A 21,635-nucleotide genomic window follows, 5' to 3' on the forward strand; every position below is an offset into this window, starting at 1 on the left:
TCCGCCATCACGGGTTTGTGGTGTAGTGTTTGCTATAACAGGCTCTTTAGCAGATGCTGTCCCTTTTTCTATCGTTGAAGGTGAAGTATGCCTCCAGTTTGGTAAAGGGCATCTCAGCCAGGAAGAGGATCAGCAGGCGGACGCACAGGAAGCCAAATCACAGGAAGCCACACTTGTAGGTGGTGGTGGTGGAGAATAGGTAAAAGGCCTGTTATTATTGCTGCCATTATCACTCATGGCTTTCCCTTTCAATCTAGCTTATATATCATGAGTGTGTCAGGAATTTTTCTAAAAGTATAAAATCAACATAATGTCGTTACGGTCAAAAATAATCGAATGAATGAACAGCTGTTGGTCTGCATGGATTGCTGTGGTACTTCATGTAATTCAAGGTACATTATGTGTCATTAATAGGAATATGGTGTATAGCAGTAAGAGAGCTCATACCTTTGAGAACTTCAACATTTAAGATGCTCGTGCAGAAGATATACTCAACAAAATGACCACTAAAACAGAACTATTTACACATTACACAGTTTTATTTGTATAAAATGTAACTCAACTGATTAAACATTTTGGAATGCAACCGACTTCTTTTTTTTTTTTTTTTCTACCCAACAAGTTTTATATTAAATAATGCTAATACTTGCACAGTAAAACAGTAACATTTTTTTTCCAACAAAATGTAAATTAAGAGTTTAAGAGCATTATAAAACACATTTACCTGAAATAACAACATCTTAAGTGATCAGCATATGTTTTTGCAACACCATATTTTCATAAAGAGATTACAGATAACAGAGTATATTTCTTAGTAAGCTTCTTATAGCATATATTTTAAAACATGAACATCATACGTAACATCTTTGAAATTTCATGGCAATGCAAAACAGTGACAAAGCGCCGACAATTTACATAAAGGAGATTCTTTTTTTTTAGGTTTTTTTAAGGTTACTTGAATGAAAGTTTTCCTTAAAAAAAAACACTTCATAAGACCAATCATCTAAAATGATTTAAGGCTCCTGGCTAAATATTTGTGGAATAAAAATTCCAAAACAGTAAAAAAAAAAAAAAAAAAGCTTAAAGTCCCTCTTCTTTGACCAAGTAGTCTGGCAGAGTCTGAAAAGCAGTCACAGGTACAGCCACTGGAACGGTCAGCGATATCGCGCTAGGTTCAACAGTGGAGGGGGAAACCTCACTGGGGGGTGGAGGAGATGGAAGCGGATCAGTATGAATAATGTTTATGTCACTGATTTGGGTGGCCGGGGGATGAGTTCGCAAGTGCTTGCGAAGATAGGCGGCAAACAGGAAAGATTTGCCACAGTAGGGGCAGCCGTGAGGTTTAATGGTGGAGTGGATCTTCTGGTGTTTACGCAGTCCAGATTTGTTGAGGAAGCCTTTGCCGCAGCTGCTGCAGACATGAGGCCTTGGCTTGGGATGCTGCTTCTCATGCTCCTGCAAGTCTGCCAACTGTGCAAACTCTGACTGGCAGGTTTCACAGACATGCGAGCCCATGGGCACGGTTTTGTTTACAATCGGAGGACTGGAGTCGATGGGGTGAAGATTCTCATGTGACTGAACTTCATCCCAGCTTCCAAATGTAGCATCACAGTGAGAACAGGAGAACTGAGGGAGAGTTGTGTGGGTAGTAAAGGCTGAGGCTGACCCGGCCTCCGTCTCCTGTTGTTGTTGTTGTTGTTGTTGTGGCTGTTGTTGCTCAGGCTGCTCAGCTAGGTGAGTCCTCTCATGTTTGCGCAGGCTTGAGGACACCACGAATGACTTCAAACACTCCTCACATTTGAAAGGCCTTTCTCCAGAGTGCACACGCCGGTGCTTGTTGAGGCTGGAGCGCTCAGCAAAGGACTTGTCACACTCGGTGCAAGAGAAGGGCCTAAGACCTGTGTGGACAAGCATGTGGCGTCGCAAATCCCAGGATGCAACAAAGGCTTTGTCACAGCTCTGGCATTTGTAAGGCCGCTCTCCAGAGTGAACGCGCTCGTGCACGGCCAGATCGGCCGGCTGCCGGAACCTCTTGGAACACTTGTCACAGGGATATGGCTTGAAACCCAAGTGGGCTCGCTGGTGGCGACGGAAACTGGAGGGGTCAGAAAACATCTTGCCACACTGTGGGCAGAGGAACGGCTTCTCACCAGAGTGAGTGCGGAGATGAGACTGGTAGGAGGAGAGCTGGGTGAAGCCTTTACCACACTGCTCACACTGATAGGGTTTGTTCTGGGAGTGAATACGCTGATGGCAGGCAAGGGAGGAGGAGCGGGAGAAGGCTTTGCCACAGTCTGAGCACAGGAATGGTTTTTCTCCAGTGTGGGAGCGCTCATGGTTTTTCAGGTCCTTCAGCTCTGTGTACGTTTTCCCGCACTCGTCGCAAGCGTACGGCCGGTGGCCTTGGTGGTTCCTTCTGTGTTTTCGAAACACAGAAGGATCTGCGAAACTCTTACCGCACTCGGCACAGAAGTATGGCTTTTCTCCTGTGTGAGAGCGCATGTGCACCTTCAGTTTAGACTGGGTGGGGTAGCTCTTAGAGCACTGACGGCAAGAGAAAGGACGCTCTCCACTGTGCTGTGTCATATGGATCCTGAGGCATATAGCCTGCATAAAGGCCTTAGCACACTCCGTGCATACGAATGGTTTCTCCCCAGTGTGAGAGCGGCTATGGTTGCGTAGCTCTGTGGGTGTCTTGTAAGCCTTGTGACAGTTGGGACACTGAAAGGGGCGCTGAGCTGAGTGAGTGCGCTCATGCTTTGAGAGTTGAGCCTTGCTCGAGTATGTTTTAGTACACTGAGAACACGAGTGCTGCTGCTGCTGACGGTCCTTTACATGTGCCGAAAGCTTGTGGCTCCGCAGAGCTGACAGACTCCTGAAAGCCTCTGTGCACGCAGAGCATTTGAAGGATGGTTTGGCTTTTGGAGGCCTGCCTCTGCCACGTTTTTTTGCAGGCTGATCCCTCCCCACCTCTTCCTCTTGCTGGCTCTCTTCCTCCTGTGCAGGAGGGGTGTACTGCTCCACAAGAGGGGGGTTGCAGGGCTGAGGAGAGGCCATCTTTATACCTGCAAAAAAATTGCAAAGACCGTTGTAATAATTATGTAAATAAACAGATTATTAGCAGCATTATGGCTATGATCCTGAAAGATTGTTCCACAGACACCAGGCTTAAGTCATTGGCTATGATGGATAATAATTAGGAGAGCAGATCGAAAGTGAAAATGCCTGATGATGATGGACTTGAAAAAAAAATCTGTATAATAATCATAATAAAAATATATTGGTGTGCATTAAATCACAAAATGGCTGGCATTAGGACCTCAGGGACAATAAGCTAACCGCTTTGATGCCAAAGGAAGTTGACAATGCAATGACAGAGATCACGGTGCATGACTGACTGGCATACGCCCGAGGATCAAAGATCACGAGTCCGTGCGGTGGTGTCAACAACAGCATACGATATGTACGTATTATTTATTTTTTTGCTAGCTCTCTTGCTAAACACTTTAACTAACTCAAAATGGCTGGCTTTAGGACCGGCTGCAGCAATTCACTCGACAGTGTCGTCATCATAATGACCGTGATTATGCGGGATGGATTTGGTTAACATTAGCTGCCTTAGTGTGCGTTAATGAAACAAATATATTTCTTACCCGAATCAGGACATTAATGGTTGGTCGATAATGCCTGGAAAAGCGTCTCGGTACACGGCTGCATTTACAGTGAGACAAGGTGATTGCTGTTGACTGGCTACAGGGTGTGGGACGGCTCTAGGACCATGATGACGAAAGCTCTCGGCAAGCCAAGTGTGCAACATTTTAATGCGTGTAATGTTTAAAAAACATCAAGATAAGACAGATAATAAATGTTTTAAACCCTCCTAATAAAACACGGTAGTTCTTATAAAGGTAACAGGTGGTCTGCCATAATGGAAACATGTGTGCCAAGCTAAGCTAATTTAATTTACAATGCTCGGAAGTCAGAGCTAGCTAAAGCTACAGCTAACATAACGTCAGGTGTCAGAGGCTAGGCTAGCTAGCTAGCGTGCTCTGGGTGTTTTACGATAACCAGCAGCAGAATAGTCAAATAATATTTACGTTCTTGGGTGGTATTTCAGTTTAATGTTTGCTTTGTGATTTATTTAACGCTGACCTCGCCGCAGTTTTATTACCTCAACTTTTAGTGTATCTAACGTTACTTTCCAGAGGGAAGCATTTCACTGCTGCACATTTCCTGTTTCCTAGCAACGAGAGCAATGTGGAAATGGGGATGGAAGAAAAAAAGACAATTGAAAAGAGGGGGTTGCCCTTTACACAAAAATAGCGTTTTTAGAATAATGAATGAAAACATACCTTCGGAGGCTCGCGTTGAATCAGCACTGCTGCGGGTATTTAATGACGTATTTGCTGACGTTGTGACTCTGCATTTAAAACGACTTCTTGGCTTTTTGGTGCAATGTTTGTTTAGCTAGCCTTGATGCTAGCTAGTAGCACGCTAACGTTTTCCCACGATTATACATGTGTAGCTGTTGTTAACCTGTCCGCTCTTCATTATACAGTGATATGAGAGTATGTTTATTCTGGTTTTGTTTACAATGTCGGAGAAATGTTTTTTTTTTTTGATGTGGCAACGAATCTGTAGAGAAATAGGCGTTTCCCGGTTTATTGACATAGCTAGCGTTGGTTCAGTTAGCCTGCTGGTGCAGAGGTGTAGACAAACATGGTAGGCTAGTTACCGTGGCTAGCTAACTGCATTCAACGTAATACGTCTGTCCATGACACTGGTTACTTGCTGAAGTTGACGCAAGGAAATATATCAGCTGGTATTTACAAAGATGTATTGGTTTTTATAGATTTAAAGCAGGGATCAGCCCCTGTAAGGCTTAAACATTATGAGATTTTCATTGATGCTACAGAAATGACACGGGCTAAGTTGTCGATTTATATTGTAGTATGATTGATGAATAAACCTTTGTTTCATTCGGAATAATTCTCGAATGGGTATTTGTATGTTCTATAATGTACAAGTCCTGGCATAAAACTGCATAGTGTTACATAGATTGTTAAATGTATTCACCACAGCACTAACTGGCATCTCTTCTGTCCTCAACAGCTCCATTTGCCTGCTTCTCCTAAATTTAAGTCACACTCCTAATTTTGAGGAACTGGTTCTCAACATCTTCTGCCGTGTTACGTCACCGGGCACTGCTTGGACCTTATTATTAATCCTCTCGGACAATAAGGGCATCTAATGTATTTCCCCTCTGCATTTTCATACACTCTGTGTCTGGTGCACTCAATTCAGTTGCTGTCTTGTAATGGCAGTGCAAGAGCCTGGCAGGGCAACAGGTTTTCCTTGCAAACAATGTGGCACGGTATGTCCCAATATGCCCAGTCTGCTCGAGCACATGGATGCTCACCTTCAAGAAGAGGAAGAACGCAAATTTAAATGTGACGAATGTGGACGTGGTTATAGGCATGCTGGTAGCCTAGCTAACCACAAAAAGACTCACGAGGTGGGTTCTTTTCAATGTAACATCTGCGGTAAAGAAAATTCCAATGCTTTGGCCCTGAAGAGTCATCTCCGGAGCCACACTTCACAGAAAAAGTACTCTTGTGCAGAATGTGGGAAATCTTTTCGTCTGGCAACACAGCTGGCCACACATGAGAGGGTTCACCTTGCCAGGCGAGTAAAGGAGCGGTCATATAGGAAGGTAGACATGGAATATCCCACACATGAAGATAATGATGAAATTGAAAATGATCTCATTGAGCAGTCACCCGGTGTCCAAATTTCTCCAGAAAATAGCCCAATTCACGACAAGATGGAGGTTGTTTATAATCCACAATCCGAGACCTCTGATGATGCAGCAAATCGACCTTTCAGGTGTGATTTGTGTGACAAGTCATACATACACCATCGAAGCCTGACCAATCATAAAAAGACTCACCAAGTGGGAATGTTTGAGTGCACGGTGTGTTTCAAGCTGTTCAATAACATGGCTGCCCTCTATAGCCACCAGAGAACTCACAAGACAAGAAGCGGGACAGACCCTGACTCGATGGGTGGGTCCTACACAGGCACACCACAGGGCCAGTTTTCACCTCAGAGCCAGGATGCTCCTGTCAATTTTTGCCATTTGTGTCAGGTACTATTCCCCAATGATGAAGAGTTCCAGGAACACATCCAAATGCATAACTCTTCATCTCTGTCATTTGGTCTTCATGATACCTTGTCAGAGAACCACAATATATCATATGACAACAGTATTGCTTCACCTGAGTCCAATTTGTATGCATCTCCTATAAATAATGTTCCCTCAGTATCATCGATAGATAATCACGGAGGCTTTGATCAGCCACAGGAGCGGATTAGAAGTAACGGCCACGTGTACTCTGACTGCCCTAAAAATCAAACATCCCCTTTCAATAGCACTCAGGGAGAACCCCCAATCATGGATACAAGCATTCTCAGTCCTGCTCTGATGCACATACAAAACACTGACAATGCAACTGAAACGGAAGAGACTTCGACTGTAGATTCTGATGAGCGGCCTTTCAGGTGTCAAATCTGCGGTAAAAGCTACCGGCACTCTGGGAGCCTCATCAACCACAAAAGGTCACATCAGGTCGGCATTTACCAATGTTCCATCTGCAGAAAGAGCTATCCTCATCTAGCTGCCCTAAAAAGTCATCTTCGTCTCCACAAAGCTCAGTCGGCATCTTTTGGTCTCAACGCTGAGGGTGACTGGCTCTCCTCCGAGCCTCTGACTCTCGAGAACCAACAGGGCTGCTTCTCCTCTCAAGACGAGGAGGAAGATGGCACTCCTCCTGCGCTTGGTATGAATCAGGAGAATGGAGTTGACCACAGCAATAGAGCTTTATACCATGAGCAGTTTAAACAGGACTTTTCCCAGGATATCATGCATCTACCTCACAACGAACACCCAATGCAGAGGCACATGTGTGCAGACTGTGGGGAGACATTTGCAGATATTGCAGGGATTAAGTCTCACAGTTGCCCGCTGCTACAGCAGCAACACAACACTACTAGCAGTGACTATGACAGTAATATAAATTTCCAGGAGAGTAATGGTCACTGTCTCATTGGAGATCCAGGGAGTAATGTCGAGTTCCACGGTCTGAATGGTAGCCACGACCAAAATGACTTTGAACAGAACTTCCATGACAATATGAGCATCGATCAGCTGAATGGCGACGGAGAAGGTGGTAATGCTGACGAGGATGATGATGGAGATCTTTATCAATGCTCTATATGTGGAAACAACTACACCAGCATGAGGGCTCTCAGGAGCCATCTCCGAGGGCACACACAGTCCCATGGTACTCCTGCTAGCTCGGGGCCTTCCTCCATGTCCTCCCACGAAGAAATGAAAGAAGATGAGCCCGGAGAGATGATGATCTGTAGCACATGTGGGGAAAGTTTTGCCAATAGGCAGGACTTGATCATGCATCAGTTTCTACACAAAAAGGACCCGGTAGATAATGTAAATATGAACAACAGTGGTGTATCTGTAGGAAAAGAGGAAGCACAGAGTATCATCTGTGGCAGCTGTGGCATCTTCTGCACCAGCTACCATCATCTTGAAAACCACGGTTGCACAGCTGAGAGGACGGATGATTCGACACGTAGTAAAGAGGAAATGAAAGTAAATGATGTTGCCCAGCATGAAGACATGAGTCACAACAAAGAAACTTTGGATGCCGAAGATCGTCAGTACAAGTGTGATCAGTGTGGGCGTTCATACAGACACGCCGGTTCCCTCCTTAACCACAAAAAGTCCCACAAAACGGGTGTATTCAGATGCCTCATCTGCCAGAAGCGCTTCTACAACCTGTTGGCCCTTAAAAACCATCAGAGGTCCCACTTTGACATTAAGAGGTTAGTTCCAGTAAGGATACACATCATCCACACATATCAAATTGTCATTTGTGTTGCAAACTGTCAATGTTTATTAGAAGTGTTGAGCCAAAAACCTTTGTGTTTCCTGTAGAGTCTTTATTTTTTGTGTTGCAGATGTGTTTTGTGTTCACCATGGCTGCCTGTTTTTGCAAACACATAATTAACCATATGCCTTGTCACCCCCCCCCCCCCCCCCCCCCCCCCCAGGCATGCTTGCCAAGAGTGTGGGAAAGCCTTCAAAATTCAGAAGCAGCTATTGAACCACCTGAGAAGGCACAAAGAGAACCAAGCCAAAATCCAGGATCTCAACAACCAGATCCAGGCTCTCATGCAGATGAATGGGACCAGTTCAGATGGAGGAACGCAGTCCGTAACTTCAAACGCCAGTCAGGCTTTACCCTCGTCGCGACGCTGCAAGCAACTCCGGGGGGGTAAGAGAGGACAAACAAAGTGTGAGACCGCAGTCAAATCAGAGGACACGAGTGACCCGAGGCCTTTCGCCTGTGACCAGTGTGGACGTACGTATCGCCACGCAGGAAGCCTGGTCAACCACAGAAACTCTCATAAAACGGGTGAATACTACTGTTCTGTTTGTAACAACACGTACTCCAATCAACTAGCAATGAAGAACCACTTGCGCACCCACTTTGCATATAAAAAGCACTCTTGCCAAAACTGTGGAAAAGGCTTTAGGGGAAACAAGCAGCTATTAGCCCACGTTTGTGCAGACCTCAGAAAGGATGTGCCCAGAGGCAGGAGGGGCCTAAAATCTAGGACCGTTAAATGTAAGGAATGTAAGCAGGCCTTTCTCTCCGTCGACCAACTGACAGCCCACACCTGTGATGGACGTTCAGGCAGCAGTGACGCACAAACGAATGTGTCCACAAATAAAGAGGAGCGACCGTTCAAGTGCAACATATGTAATCGCAGCTACCGCCACGCAGGCTCACTCCTGAACCACAAAAACACCCACAAGACGGGACACTTCAGTTGCTCCTTCTGCTCTAAGCCTTTCACTAACCCCATGGCTTTACGCAATCACACACGCATCCATACGCAGAAGAAAAAGTACGTGTGTCTCACGTGCGGAAAGGCCTTCCGCCTCGCCAGCATCCTGCACAACCACCAGAGGGTCCACAATCGGGTTGCGAGTCAATTCAGCTGCCCCGCCTGTGGAAAGAGCTTCCACGGCAGGTCCGGCCTGAAGAGGCACCGCTGCCGCAGAGGCCAGGAGAACTCCCCGAGAGCTGGAGTCCAGCAGTCAGAGAGGGGAGACAAGTGCTTCATGTGAGTTAATGTGAACTGAGTATGTACGTCTTGTTTTGTCTATTAGTCATCATCAGGGTCCTTTTTGTGTTTTTCTTTTTGTTAACCAAAGCGGTCCATTTCTATCGCCAGATAATCAGTCATTAACACTGACTCACCAGATGTTGTAATGTGCTTACAGCTTAGAAAGGAGAGAACAGGCTTGTGCTGTTAATGTGATGCTATACAGTGATTACAGAAAAAGTGAAAATGACAGATGTGTGGAGAGAGGTAAGGGGGGGGGGGGGGGGGTCTGATTAGAGGGCATTAAAAAAATTGTATTTGATGACGTAGAACATTCCCAAAAGGTCGACTCTATCGCAGAATTACCCTCAAGACTACGGCTGATTTGAATCAGCAGATAACGTTTTGAGCCATTTTTTATTGTGAATTGTAGATTTGAAAAAAAAATCATAACGAATATTAACACCAGCATTGATGTGTTTCATCACAGTACAGTTTTATTATTTAGTTTATAGCTTAAAAAACAAGTTTACGTGTGCAGTTACTCTCTAAAGGATCCTTATCAACCATGTTTGTTTGTTATGTGTTCATGTTAAAAAAAACTGTCAGCCAACTGTTATCGGACTTTCAAACTACAGATATCAGCCTTAAAGATCCAGTGTTGGTCAGGCTGTTATTTTGAAAGTAAAATAATGTTTAATAATAGTAAATAGTAACCTTGCAGGTTGATTAAAAAGTCAAATTTGAGTTGAAGTGTAATATCAGCCATTGAATATGAACATATCCCTGCTGCAGGTGTGACCTGTGTGGGCGCTCCTACCGCCATGCTGGCTCTCTCCTCAACCATAAAAAGACCCACTCCGAAAACCTCCACCACTGTACCTTGTGTCTCCAGACATTTCCTGATCCTCTCACTCTACAGATACACTCCATGATGAGGCGCCACTGCTGCCCCGAGTGCGGCAAGACCTTCTGTCTGGTCGCACACCTGCAGAGCCACATGGAGGTGCACTCAAAGGACCAGTCTGTGGTCTGCAGCCCTTGCCAGCAGAGCTTTCCCAACACAGCTAGCTACCAGCAGCACCAGGACATGCGCCACAGGGCCCAGGAGCCCTATCAACAAAGCGTGGATGAACCTGTAGATAGCAACGTTTGCTGGGACTCAGGAATAAATCAGGCCTTGGGGATCGACGGGATGCACAAGCAGGTTCCACCGCCTTTGTCCCACATTCCAGGAAGCATCACCAATCCACAGGAGAGTAACGAGCCTGCCGGCACAGAGGAGAAGAGCCACGTCTGCGAGCATTGCGGCCGCACGTATCGCCACGCCGGCTCCCTCCTCAACCACAAGAACAGCCACAAGACGGGCTCCTTCTCCTGCTCCGTCTGCCAGAAAGAGTTCACCAACCTGATGGCTCTCAAGAACCACCGGCGAATTCATACGGAGCCCAAGCGCTACCAGTGTCTGGAGTGCGGGAAGGCGTTCCGCGTGTCCACACAGCTCATATGTCACCGACGAATCCACACCAAAGAGAAGCCCTTCGCCTGCCTGCTGTGCGACAAGAGTTTTTCCAGCAAGTCCAACCTGCGGCACCATCAGAAGATGCACCAGAACACCCAGACCTACGACTCCTCTTTTAGCATGGATGCTAACGCGTTTATGGACTTGGACATGGGGTCTTTTCTCTGAAGTGGGATTCCAGAGCGTACAAGAGAAGACGACAAGCGGTCCTTTTATTTATCTGTTATTCATCCCTCTATCAATAATTGTAAAACAGTATTTTTTTTCTCAAAAAAAAGGCTCCTTGTTTCTGACGGAAGCTCCTTTTGAGGACATGCACTTTTCTTTACTGACTTCCAGTCTTGACCCCACAACAGATGGTGACATCATTCAAAAGTCTCCAGAGGGTTTATCAGTCGGCTTTTAATAAAGGCCTGAATGTTTTCCATGAATACACAGGATCCCAGAGTACAAGGGCGGCTGATGACGATATCAGTCGGCACTCATTCCTCGATGACAAACCACCCAACCAAAGTGAACAGGGAAGTGCAGCCCAGGTCCACTCAAGAACATTAACACTGGTAACATGTTTTTGTAAGACAGTACTGTTCTAACGGTGATCTCTCCTCTCTTACTATGTATAATTGTGTTCAGTGCCTCTGTAAGTTCCTTAGGAAACGACATATACAAACTATATTTATCTCTGAATCCTTTTGTTAGCTTTGCCGTCAGTGTCAAAGGACTTTCCTTTTGGATTGCACATCGGGCAAGCCTGTTATTAAGTCAAATACCTCTGGGTGTGTCAAAAGGTCAGTGGCAAAGTTATTTTCTGAAATCCTATTATCCAGTAAAGTAGTCGTACTGTTAATAATATTCAAAAAAATAAGTTTTTATTAATTTATTCCTGTTTTAAGTGCATATTTTATTAGAAAAACTTTTTATGAATGTTGTAAAAATCGGTCTACTAAAACTCATGTAGCTTTTAAGGAACATCTGTCGGTTTGTATTTGCTTATTAGTTCTTAGTTAAAACGGGCAGGAATGAATGAGCCAAGCATTGGCAGCACTCAGGGTAACCCTTCAAAAGGAACATACCTGACGTGTAACACATTGTAGATAATCAGCATTATATTTTGTGCCATTTCAACACCTATAATTTAGCTCATGTAACACGTGTTGACAGTGTTGGCTGCAGCTCCACCTGCAGTGCATGCTGTTGATTTAAGATTCATCTTGAACCTTTTGAGAAGCCTCAGTTATGTTGAAGTGCCAGTGCCTAAAATGTAAGTCAATTGTAGCAGTTAAATGTGAACAAACCTCTCACTGTACTTGTTTTAAACTGCAAACCACAATGTTGATTTAATATTGTCCGTCACACGATGAGATCGATCTTCTGATTTGTGAATCTCAGCCGCAGACGGTTAAAACGTCTCAAAGCAGTCGATAGCAGACGTATAGCAACAGTGATGTGAAAATGGTTCCCTTTTTTGTCTCCGTGAAGTTTCTTCCCCCACAAATGCTTTATATAAATCAAATAAGAGTGACGGATGTATTTTCAAACAAGCAAATATGTGGGCAGAATGACCAATTTCTGCCAAGCACAAGTATTGCTACAAACAAGCAAACCAGGCTCTGTGGATGTGCAAGGACGAAGCAGTTTCATCTTCGCTGTCAAGTCCGTGAACCACTTTATGTTCTGCAAAAATGTGCAATTATTGAGTCTATGGGTAATGTTGTCTAACATGCCTGTTGTTCCTTAAGTGGTTTCTTTTCACAAATCTAGCAAAAGGGAGCACATGGCCCTTGTTTTGTCTTTTTCAATAACCCATCTGAAATTAGATTTTCTTCATGCCTTATACATTACATTTCATGTATGAGTATGCTTGGCACTGGTCAGAAGTATGAAATACCTCATGGAAAGTCCTGCCTACCTAGCAACTACTTAATGCCTCATGCAGCTCACTTGTAGAGAATACACTGTAACTATAGAGATAGTTCTCAATTGTAAGACAGAATGGATGAAGCATCAATTTTAAGGGTTTGCATTGTAGTTTCCAGAAGCTGTTTTCTCCGTAAAATGGTCGTTTCGCTGCAGTTTGTTGTTTTCAGAGTTATATTTGCACATATATAGATGAGACACTTGTAGCCTAAGGACGACAGGGAGTCTATAATAATGCAGCCGACCTGTCGTCTGTCGGGGTGTCGACGGGCAACCAGTCGGCTGTTCGATAGTTCACCTCACCTTAGTTTGCGGGTAGTAATATTTAAGCAATATGCTGAAAGTATATGTTTCAGTGCATGAACCAAGTACATCTCCTTTGTTTTGTCTCACCATTGTATCTACAGTGGCATCAGATTCAGTATACCTACACTAGCCTTGAAAAACCATCGCCATCTGCCGTTTTCTGACATTGTTTAAAATCTTACGTGTATTAATTGTAATGATTTAGATGATCTTACTGTAACATATTTCCTCATGCCGTGGTAGCCTACATGTAAAACGACACACGCACGTTTGAGTTAAAACTGTAAACTTTATTTTTTTACAATGTTCTCCATCCAATCTCCCTGTGGCACTAAACACGTTCACTCTGTCATTGATCACGATCACAGCCTGGTATTTGTGGCATGTGTAAATCTCAGAGTTCTCTGTAAATACTTTAAGGTAGTTATCAGTTGGATCGATGTACATTCAGATTTTCTTCAGCAGGAGAAAACGGCTGTTGCGTATTAAAAACAAGCATATACCACATGTTCTGATTTATGGTTGATTTCAATGCTCACAAATGTCTGCTCACTATTTAACTCATATTTATATAACTATTTTGTCACTCTGAAACGTAGATTTTTACTTCTTTGTTAGAACATAGTTTAGAAAATAAGCAAATTATTGAAAATATACGAGTTCAAATTAATTAAAAGACTTGAAGAAATACAATGTGTTTGTTTATTGTCAAATCTTATATAAGTATATTAGATACTATTCTATGATTGTTTTTTATGACAAACTATACTATGACTTTTTATGTATTTATGACATGCTATACTATTCTGACATTTCTATACGACATACTTCACTATGATTTTATTTTAATGGCTTTTTTTCGACATTCTATGAAAACAATGTTCTATTCCTTTTTCTACATGCTACAACTTTACTTTTTGTCTACATTCAAGGATATTGTTATTGTACTATTTAGACATTTAACACAGAGGCACATAAAACACATGCAGAGCGAGAGAAATTAGAAAGAAACCCTTTTTATTGTCATATACACGAAATTTGACTTCTGCATTTGACCCATCCCTGTATATAGGGAGCAGTGGGCTGCCAATGACAGGCGCCCGGGGAGCCGGCGGTTCAGTGTCTTGCTCAGGGACACTACGCCACACGACACGTCCCAGTCGAGGATCGAACCGTTGACCCTGCAGTTACCAGACAACCCTCTTAAGCCAGTGAGCCTCGGTCACCTGGGGTGACTGAGTTGGGACCGTGGCTGGGGTGACCCCCAGGTGACCGAGTTAGGGATATTTATGTCGGTATAAACATGGACTAATGAAAAAATGATGTGACTTTTTTACAATTTCTTTCGACATTCTATTCAATGCCTTTTTTGGGACTTTTTTAGACATGCCATACCGAGTTGTTTTTGACATACTATACCCTGACTTTTCTTTTTGCATTTATTCGACATACTATACTGTTAACATACCCGGACGGCCACTGAGGTAAATGAGCAGATCAGGAGTCTAGAAGAGGTTTCAGAAGAAGCTTCCTTTATTTTTACATTCTACCACCACACCAACGGTTCCCCATCCCCGACCTGTTCCCACCAGTCTCTCTACACAAACAGTCCGAGCTCCTTATATACACCTTGTCACTCTAATTAGCCCAGACATACCATCTACAGGTAAGTATATATCAACAATATATGTACAGTAAATATTTACATGATTTCACCAACCCAAAGATATCAATAATAATTTACAATCCCTATAAATAGAATACATTATCAACATATAGCCGCTTCCTGTGGTTGGTACTTCCCGGAACTATAAATGGGTGCTCGAGGCCCCGGGGAACTATTTTACCCAAACACCCTGGCGAGAGGAAACGGGTAGAGGTGAGTTGTTGCAATATTTATACTAAGTTTTATCTTTAGCTTGGCTACATATACTGTTTATACACTCTATTGTCCTGCCACATAACTAATTAGACATTAATACAATCCAGTCTGTTCAATCAGTCACTCACTGCCGTTGTCTATTTGCTTGTTCCCAGGGAGAACAAAAGGAACAACTCTGTATCACAGCTGTGCACATGACTCCCAGCATCCACAGTCCAACAATAAATACATCCAATAACATTGTGTGTGTGTCTTCCTTGGTTACCTTCATCACACCACATCTCAAATACTGGCCGCAGCATAGGGAACGGCGATGCGTCGTTACATATACCAAGACTTTTTTCTGACTTTTTTAGACATGCTATACTGTTTTCATGATTTGTTTTTCACATGCTATACTAAGACATTTTTTCTGACATTCCATACTAGCAATCTTTTTGCCTTTTTTCGACATGCTATACTATGACTGTTTTTGCCTTTTTTTCGACAAGCAATACTATGACTGTTTTTGCCTTTTTTTCGACACGCTATACTATGACTGTTTTTGCCTTTTTTTGACACGCTATACTATGACTGTTTTTGCCTTTTTTTCGACACGCTATACTATGACTGTTTTTGCCTTTTTTTCGACACGCTATACTATGACTGTTTTTGCCTTTTTTTCGACTATGCTATACTATGACTGTTTTTGCCTTTTTTTCGACACGCTATACTATGACTGTTTTTGCCTTTTTTTCGACATGCAATACTATGACTGTTTTTGCCTTTTTTTCGACTATGCTATACTATGACTGTTTTTGCCTTTTTTTCGACACGCAATACTATGACTGTTTTTGCCTTTTTTTCGACACGCTATACTATGACTGTTTTTGCCTTTTTTTCGACACGCTATACTATGACTGTTTTTGCCTTTTTTTCGACACGCTATACTATGACTGTTTTTGCCTTTTTTTCAACTATGCTATACTATGACTGTTTTTGCCTTTTTTTCAACTATGCTATACTATGACTGTTTTTGCCTTTTTTTCGACACGCTATACTATGACTGTTTTTGCCTTTTTTTCGACACGCTATACTATGACTGTTTTTGCCTTTTTTTCGACACGCTATACTATGACTGTTTTTGCCTTTTTTTCGACTATGCTATACTATGACTGTTTTTGCCTTTTTTTCGACACGCTATACTATGACTGTTTTTGCCTTTTTTTCGACACGCTATACTATGACTGTTTTTGCCTTTTTTTCGACTATGCTATACTATGACTGTTTTTGCCTTTTTTTCGACACGCAATACTATGACTGTTTTTGCCTTTTTTTCGACACGCTATACTATGACTGCTTTTGCCTTTTTTTCGACATGCTATACTATGACTGTTTTTGCCTTTTTTTCGACATGCTATACTATGACTGTTTTTGCCTTTTTTTCGACATGCAATACTATGACTGTTTTTGCCTTTTTTTTGACACGCTATACTATGACTGTTTTTGCCTTTTTTTCGACTATGCTATACTATGACTGTTTTTGCCTTTTTTTCGACACGCAATACTATGACTGTTTTTGCCTTTTTTTCGACACGCTATACTATGACTGTTTTTGCCTTTTTTTCGACACGCAATACTATGACTGTTTTTGCCTTTTTTTCGACACGCAATACTATGACTGTTTTTGCCTTTTTTTCGACACGCAATACTATGACTGTTTTTGCCTTTTTTTCGACACGCAATACTATGACTGTTTTTGCCTTTTTTTCGACACGCAATACTATGACTGTTTTTGCCTTTTTTTCGACTATGCTATACTATGACTGTTTTTGCCTTTTTTTCGACACGCTATACTATGACTGTTTTTGCCTTTTTTTCGACACGCTATACTATGACTGTTTTTGCCTTTTTTTCGACACGCAATACTATGACTGTTTTTGCCTTTTTTTCGACACGCAATACTATGACTGTTTTTGCCTTTTTTTCGACACGCAATACTATGACTGTTTTTGCCTTTTTTTCGACACGCAATACTATGACTGTTTTTGCCTTTTTTTCGACACGCTATACTATGACTGCTTTTGCCTTTTTTTCGACATGCTATACTATGACTGTTTTTGCCTTTTTTTCGACACGCTATACTATGACTGTTTTTGCCTTTTTTTCGACATGCAATACTATGACTGTTTTTGCCTTTTTTTTGACACGCTATAGTATGACTGTTTTTGCCTTTTTTTCGACTATGCTATACTATGACTGTTTTTGCCTTTTTTTCGACACGCAATACTATGACTGTTTTTGCCTTTTTTTCGACATGCTATACTATGACTGTTTTTGCCTTTTTTTCGACACGCTATACTATGACTGTTTTTGCCTTTTTTTCGACACGCTATACTATGACTGTTTTTGCCTTTTTTTCGACACGCAATACTATGACTGTTTTTGCCTTTTTTTCGACACGCAATACTATGACTGTTTTTGCCTTTTTTTCGACACGCAATACTATGACTGTTTTTGCCTTTTTTTCGACACGCTATACTATGACTGTTTTTGCCTTTTTTTCGACACGCTATACTATGACTGTTTTTGCCTTTTTTTCGACACGCTATACTATGACTGTTTTTGCCTTTTTTTCGACACGCTATACTATGACTGTTTTTGCCTTTTTTTCGACACGCTATACTATGACTGTTTTTGCCTTTTTTTCGACTATGCTATACTATGACTGTTTTTGCCTTTTTTTCGACACGCTATACTATGACTGTTTTTGCCTTTTTTTCGACACGCTATACTATGACTGTTTTTGCCTTTTTTTCGACATGCAATACTATGACTGTTTTTGCCTTTTTTTCGACACGCTATACTATGACTGTTTTTGCCTTTTTTTCGACATGCTATACTATGACTGTTTTTGCCTTTTTTTCGACATGCTATACTATGACTGTTTTTGCCTTTTTTTCGACATGCAATACTATGACTGTTTTTGCCTTTTTTTCGACACGCTATACTATGACTGTTTTTGCCTTTTTTTCGACTATGCTATACTATGACTGTTTTTGCCTTTTTTTCGACACGCAATACTATGACTGTTTTTGCCTTTTTTTCGACATGCTATACTATGACTGTTTTTGCCTTTTTTTCGACACGCTATACTATGACTGTTTTTGCCTTTTTTTCGACATGCAATACTATGACTGTTTTTGCCTTTTTTTCGACATGCTATACTATGACTGTTTTTGCCTTTTTTTCGACATGCTATACTATGACTGTTTTTGCCTTTTTTTCGACATGCAATACTATGACTGTTTTTGCCTTTTTTTCGACATGCTATACTATGACTGTTTTTGCCTTTTTTTCGACACGCTATACTATGACTGTTTTTGCCTTTTTTTCGACTATGCTATACTATGACTGTTTTTGCCTTTTTTTCGACTATGCTATACTATGACTGTTTTTGCCTTTTTTTCGACTATGCTATACTATGACTGTTTTTGCCTTTTTTTCGACACGCAATACTATGACTGTTTTTGCCTTTTTTTCGACACGCTATACTATGACTGTTTTTGCCTTTTTTTCGACACGCTATACTATGACTGTTTTTGCCTTTTTTTCGACACGCAATACTATGACTGTTTTTGCCTTTTTTTCGACACGCTATACTATGACTGTTTTTGCCTTTTTTTCGACACGCTATACTATGACTGTTTTTGCCTTTTTTTCGACACGCAATACTATGACTGTTTTTGCCTTTTTTTCGACACGCTATACTATGACTGTTTTTGCCTTTTTTTCGACACGCAATACTATGACTGCTTTTGCCTTTTTTTCGACATGCTATACTATGACTGTTTTTGCCTTTTTTTCGACACGCTATACTATGACTGTTTTTGCCTTTTTTTCGACACGCTATAGTATGACTGTTTTTGCCTTTTTTTCGACTATGCTATACTATGACTGTTTTTGCCTTTTTTTCGACACGCAATACTATGACTGTTTTTGCCTTTTTTTCGACATGCTATACTATGACTGTTTTTGCCTTTTTTTCGACACGCTATACTATGACTGTTTTTGCCTTTTTTTCGACACGCTATACTATGACTGTTTTTGCCTTTTTTTCGACACGCAATACTATGACTGTTTTTGCCTTTTTTTCGACACGCAATACTATGACTGTTTTTGCCTTTTTTTCGACACGCAATACTATGACTGTTTTTGCCTTTTTTTCGACACGCTATACTATGACTGTTTTTGCCTTTTTTTCGACACGCTATACTATGACTGTTTTTGCCTTTTTTTCGACACGCTATACTATGACTGTTTTTGCCTTTTTTTCGACACGCTATACTATGACTGTTTTTGCCTTTTTTTCGACACGCTATACTATGACTGTTTTTGCCTTTTTTTCGACTATGCTATACTATGACTGTTTTTGCCTTTTTTTCGACACGCTATACTATGACTGTTTTTGCCTTTTTTTCGACACGCTATACTATGACTGTTTTTGCCTTTTTTTCGACATGCAATACTATGACTGTTTTTGCCTTTTTTTCGACACGCTATACTATGACTGTTTTTGCCTTTTTTTCGACATGCTATACTATGACTGTTTTTGCCTTTTTTTCGACATGCTATACTATGACTGTTTTTGCCTTTTTTTCGACATGCAATACTATGACTGTTTTTGCCTTTTTTTCGACACGCTATACTATGACTGTTTTTGCCTTTTTTTCGACTATGCTATACTATGACTGTTTTTGCCTTTTTTTCGACACGCAATACTATGACTGTTTTTGCCTTTTTTTCGACATGCTATACTATGACTGTTTTTGCCTTTTTTTCGACACGCTATACTATGACTGTTTTTGCCTTTTTTTCGACATGCAATACTATGACTGTTTTTGCCTTTTTTTCGACATGCTATACTATGACTGTTTTTGCCTTTTTTTCGACATGCTATACTATGACTGTTTTTGCCTTTTTTTCGACATGCAATACTATGACTGTTTTTGCCTTTTTTTCGACATGCTATACTATGACTGTTTTTGCCTTTTTTTCGACACGCTATACTATGACTGTTTTTGCCTTTTTTTCGACTATGCTATACTATGACTGTTTTTGCCTTTTTTTCGACACGCAATACTATGACTGTTTTTGCCTTTTTTTCGACACGCTATACTATGACTGTTTTTGCCTTTTTTTCGACACGCTATACTATGACTGTTTTTGCCTTTTTTTCGACACGCAATACTATGACTGTTTTTGCCTTTTTTTCGACACGCTATACTATGACTGTTTTTGCCTTTTTTTCGACACGCTATACTATGACTGTTTTTGCCTTTTTTTCGACACGCAATACTATGACTGTTTTTGCCTTTTTTTCGACACGCTATACTATGACTGTTTTTGCCTTTTTTTCGACACGCTATACTATGACTGTTTTTGCCTTTTTTTCGACACGCTATACTATGACTGTTTTTGCCTTTTTTTCGACATGCAATACTATGACTGTTTTTGCCTTTTTTTCGACACGCTATACTATGACTGTTTTTGCCTTTTTTTCGACACGCTATACTATGACTGTTTTTGCCTTTTTTTCGACTATGCAATACTATGACTGTTTTTGCCTTTTTTTCGACACGCTATACTATGACTGTTTTTGCCTTTTTTTCGACTATGCTATACTATGACTGTTTTTGCCTTTTTTTCGACTATGCTATACTATGACTGTTTTTGCCTTTTTTTCGACACGCTATACTATGACTGTTTTTGCCTTTTTTTCGACACGCTATACTATGACTGTTTTTGCCTTTTTTTCGACACGCTATACTATGACTGTTTTTGCCTTTTTTTCGACACGCTATACTATGACTGTTTTTGCCTTTTTTTCGACACGCTATACTATGACTGTTTTTGCCTTTTTTTCGACACGCTATACTATGACTGTTTTTGCCTTTTTTTCGACACGCTATACTATGACTGTTTTTGCCTTTTTTTCGACATGCTATACTATGACTGTTTTTGCCTTTTTTTCGACACGCTATACTATGACTGTTTTTGCCTTTTTTTCGACATGCAATACTATGACTGTTTTTGCCTTTTTTTCGACACGCTATACTATGACTGTTTTTGCCTTTTTTTCGACACGCTATACTATGACTGTTTTTGCCTTTTTTTCGACTATGCAATACTATGACTGTTTTTGCCTTTTTTTCGACACGCTATACTATGACTGTTTTTGCCTTTTTTTCGACTATGCTATACTATGACTGTTTTTGCCTTTTTTTCGACACGCTATACTATGACTGTTTTTGCCTTTTTTTCGACTATGCTATACTATGACTGTTTTTGCCTTTTTTTCGACTATGCTATACTATGACTGTTTTTGCCTTTTTTTCGACACGCTATACTATGACTGTTTTTGCCTTTTTTTCGACTATGCTATACTATGACTGTTTTTGCCTTTTTTTCGACACGCTATACTATGACTGTTTTTGCCTTTTTTTCGACACGCTATACTATGACTGTTTTTGCCTTTTTTTCGACACGCTATACTATGACTGTTTTTGCCTTTTTTTCGACACGCTATACTATGACTGTTTTTGCCTTTTTTTCGACATGCTATACTATGACTTCTAAGGCATTTTGTGACTTGACAAGAGTTGTTATTACTTTTTTATGACATACCATTATGTTATTTTCTTTTGATATATACAAGATTGTTTGACGTACTATCTACTGTTTTTGAATTTTTTAAAGAGATTTTTCTTCTGTTTTCATGGCATTTAATACTGTAACCCATGACTTATGTCATATTATTCAGATAAATGTTACCTA

General features: G+C 41.1%; 2 protein-coding genes across 6 annotated transcripts; one reads left to right on the forward strand and one right to left on the reverse strand.

Annotated features, from left to right (window-relative positions):
- Positions 1-518: 518 nt before the first annotated feature.
- znf668 (zinc finger protein 668) lies at positions 519-3,803 on the reverse strand. The gene is made up of 2 exons (XM_076093500.1): positions 3,654-3,803; positions 519-3,065 (listed from the first exon to the last, which is right to left on the reverse strand). Exon 2 carries the CDS (start codon positions 3,055-3,057, stop codon positions 1,081-1,083), a length of 1,977 nt encoding a protein of 658 aa, XP_075949615.1. The 5' UTR covers positions 3,058-3,065; positions 3,654-3,803; the 3' UTR covers positions 519-1,080.
- On the forward strand, positions 3,336-15,357 carry znf646 (zinc finger protein 646). Of its 5 annotated transcripts, none has more exons than XM_076093495.1 (4): positions 3,336-3,463; positions 5,113-7,902; positions 8,131-9,210; positions 9,988-15,357. In XM_076093495.1, the coding sequence occupies exons 2-4, from the start codon at positions 5,318-5,320 to the stop codon at positions 10,880-10,882; spliced, it is 4,560 nt and encodes a 1,519-aa protein (XP_075949610.1). In that variant the 5' UTR covers positions 3,336-3,463; positions 5,113-5,317; the 3' UTR covers positions 10,883-15,357. The 5 variants fall into 5 exon arrangements, with proteins under 5 accessions (XP_075949610.1, XP_075949611.1, XP_075949613.1 ...); XM_076093496.1 differs by lacking the exon at positions 3,336-3,463 and adding an exon at positions 3,594-3,806; XM_076093498.1 differs by lacking the exon at positions 3,336-3,463 and adding an exon at positions 3,611-3,732.
- Positions 15,358-21,635: the final 6,278 nt, after the last annotated feature.

This window comes from Anarhichas minor, unplaced genomic scaffold (genome assembly GCF_050575085.1).
Source record: "Anarhichas minor isolate MPS153535 unplaced genomic scaffold, ASM5057508v1 ptg000017l, whole genome shotgun sequence".
NCBI classification, from domain to species: domain Eukaryota; kingdom Metazoa; phylum Chordata; class Actinopteri; order Perciformes; family Anarhichadidae; genus Anarhichas; species Anarhichas minor.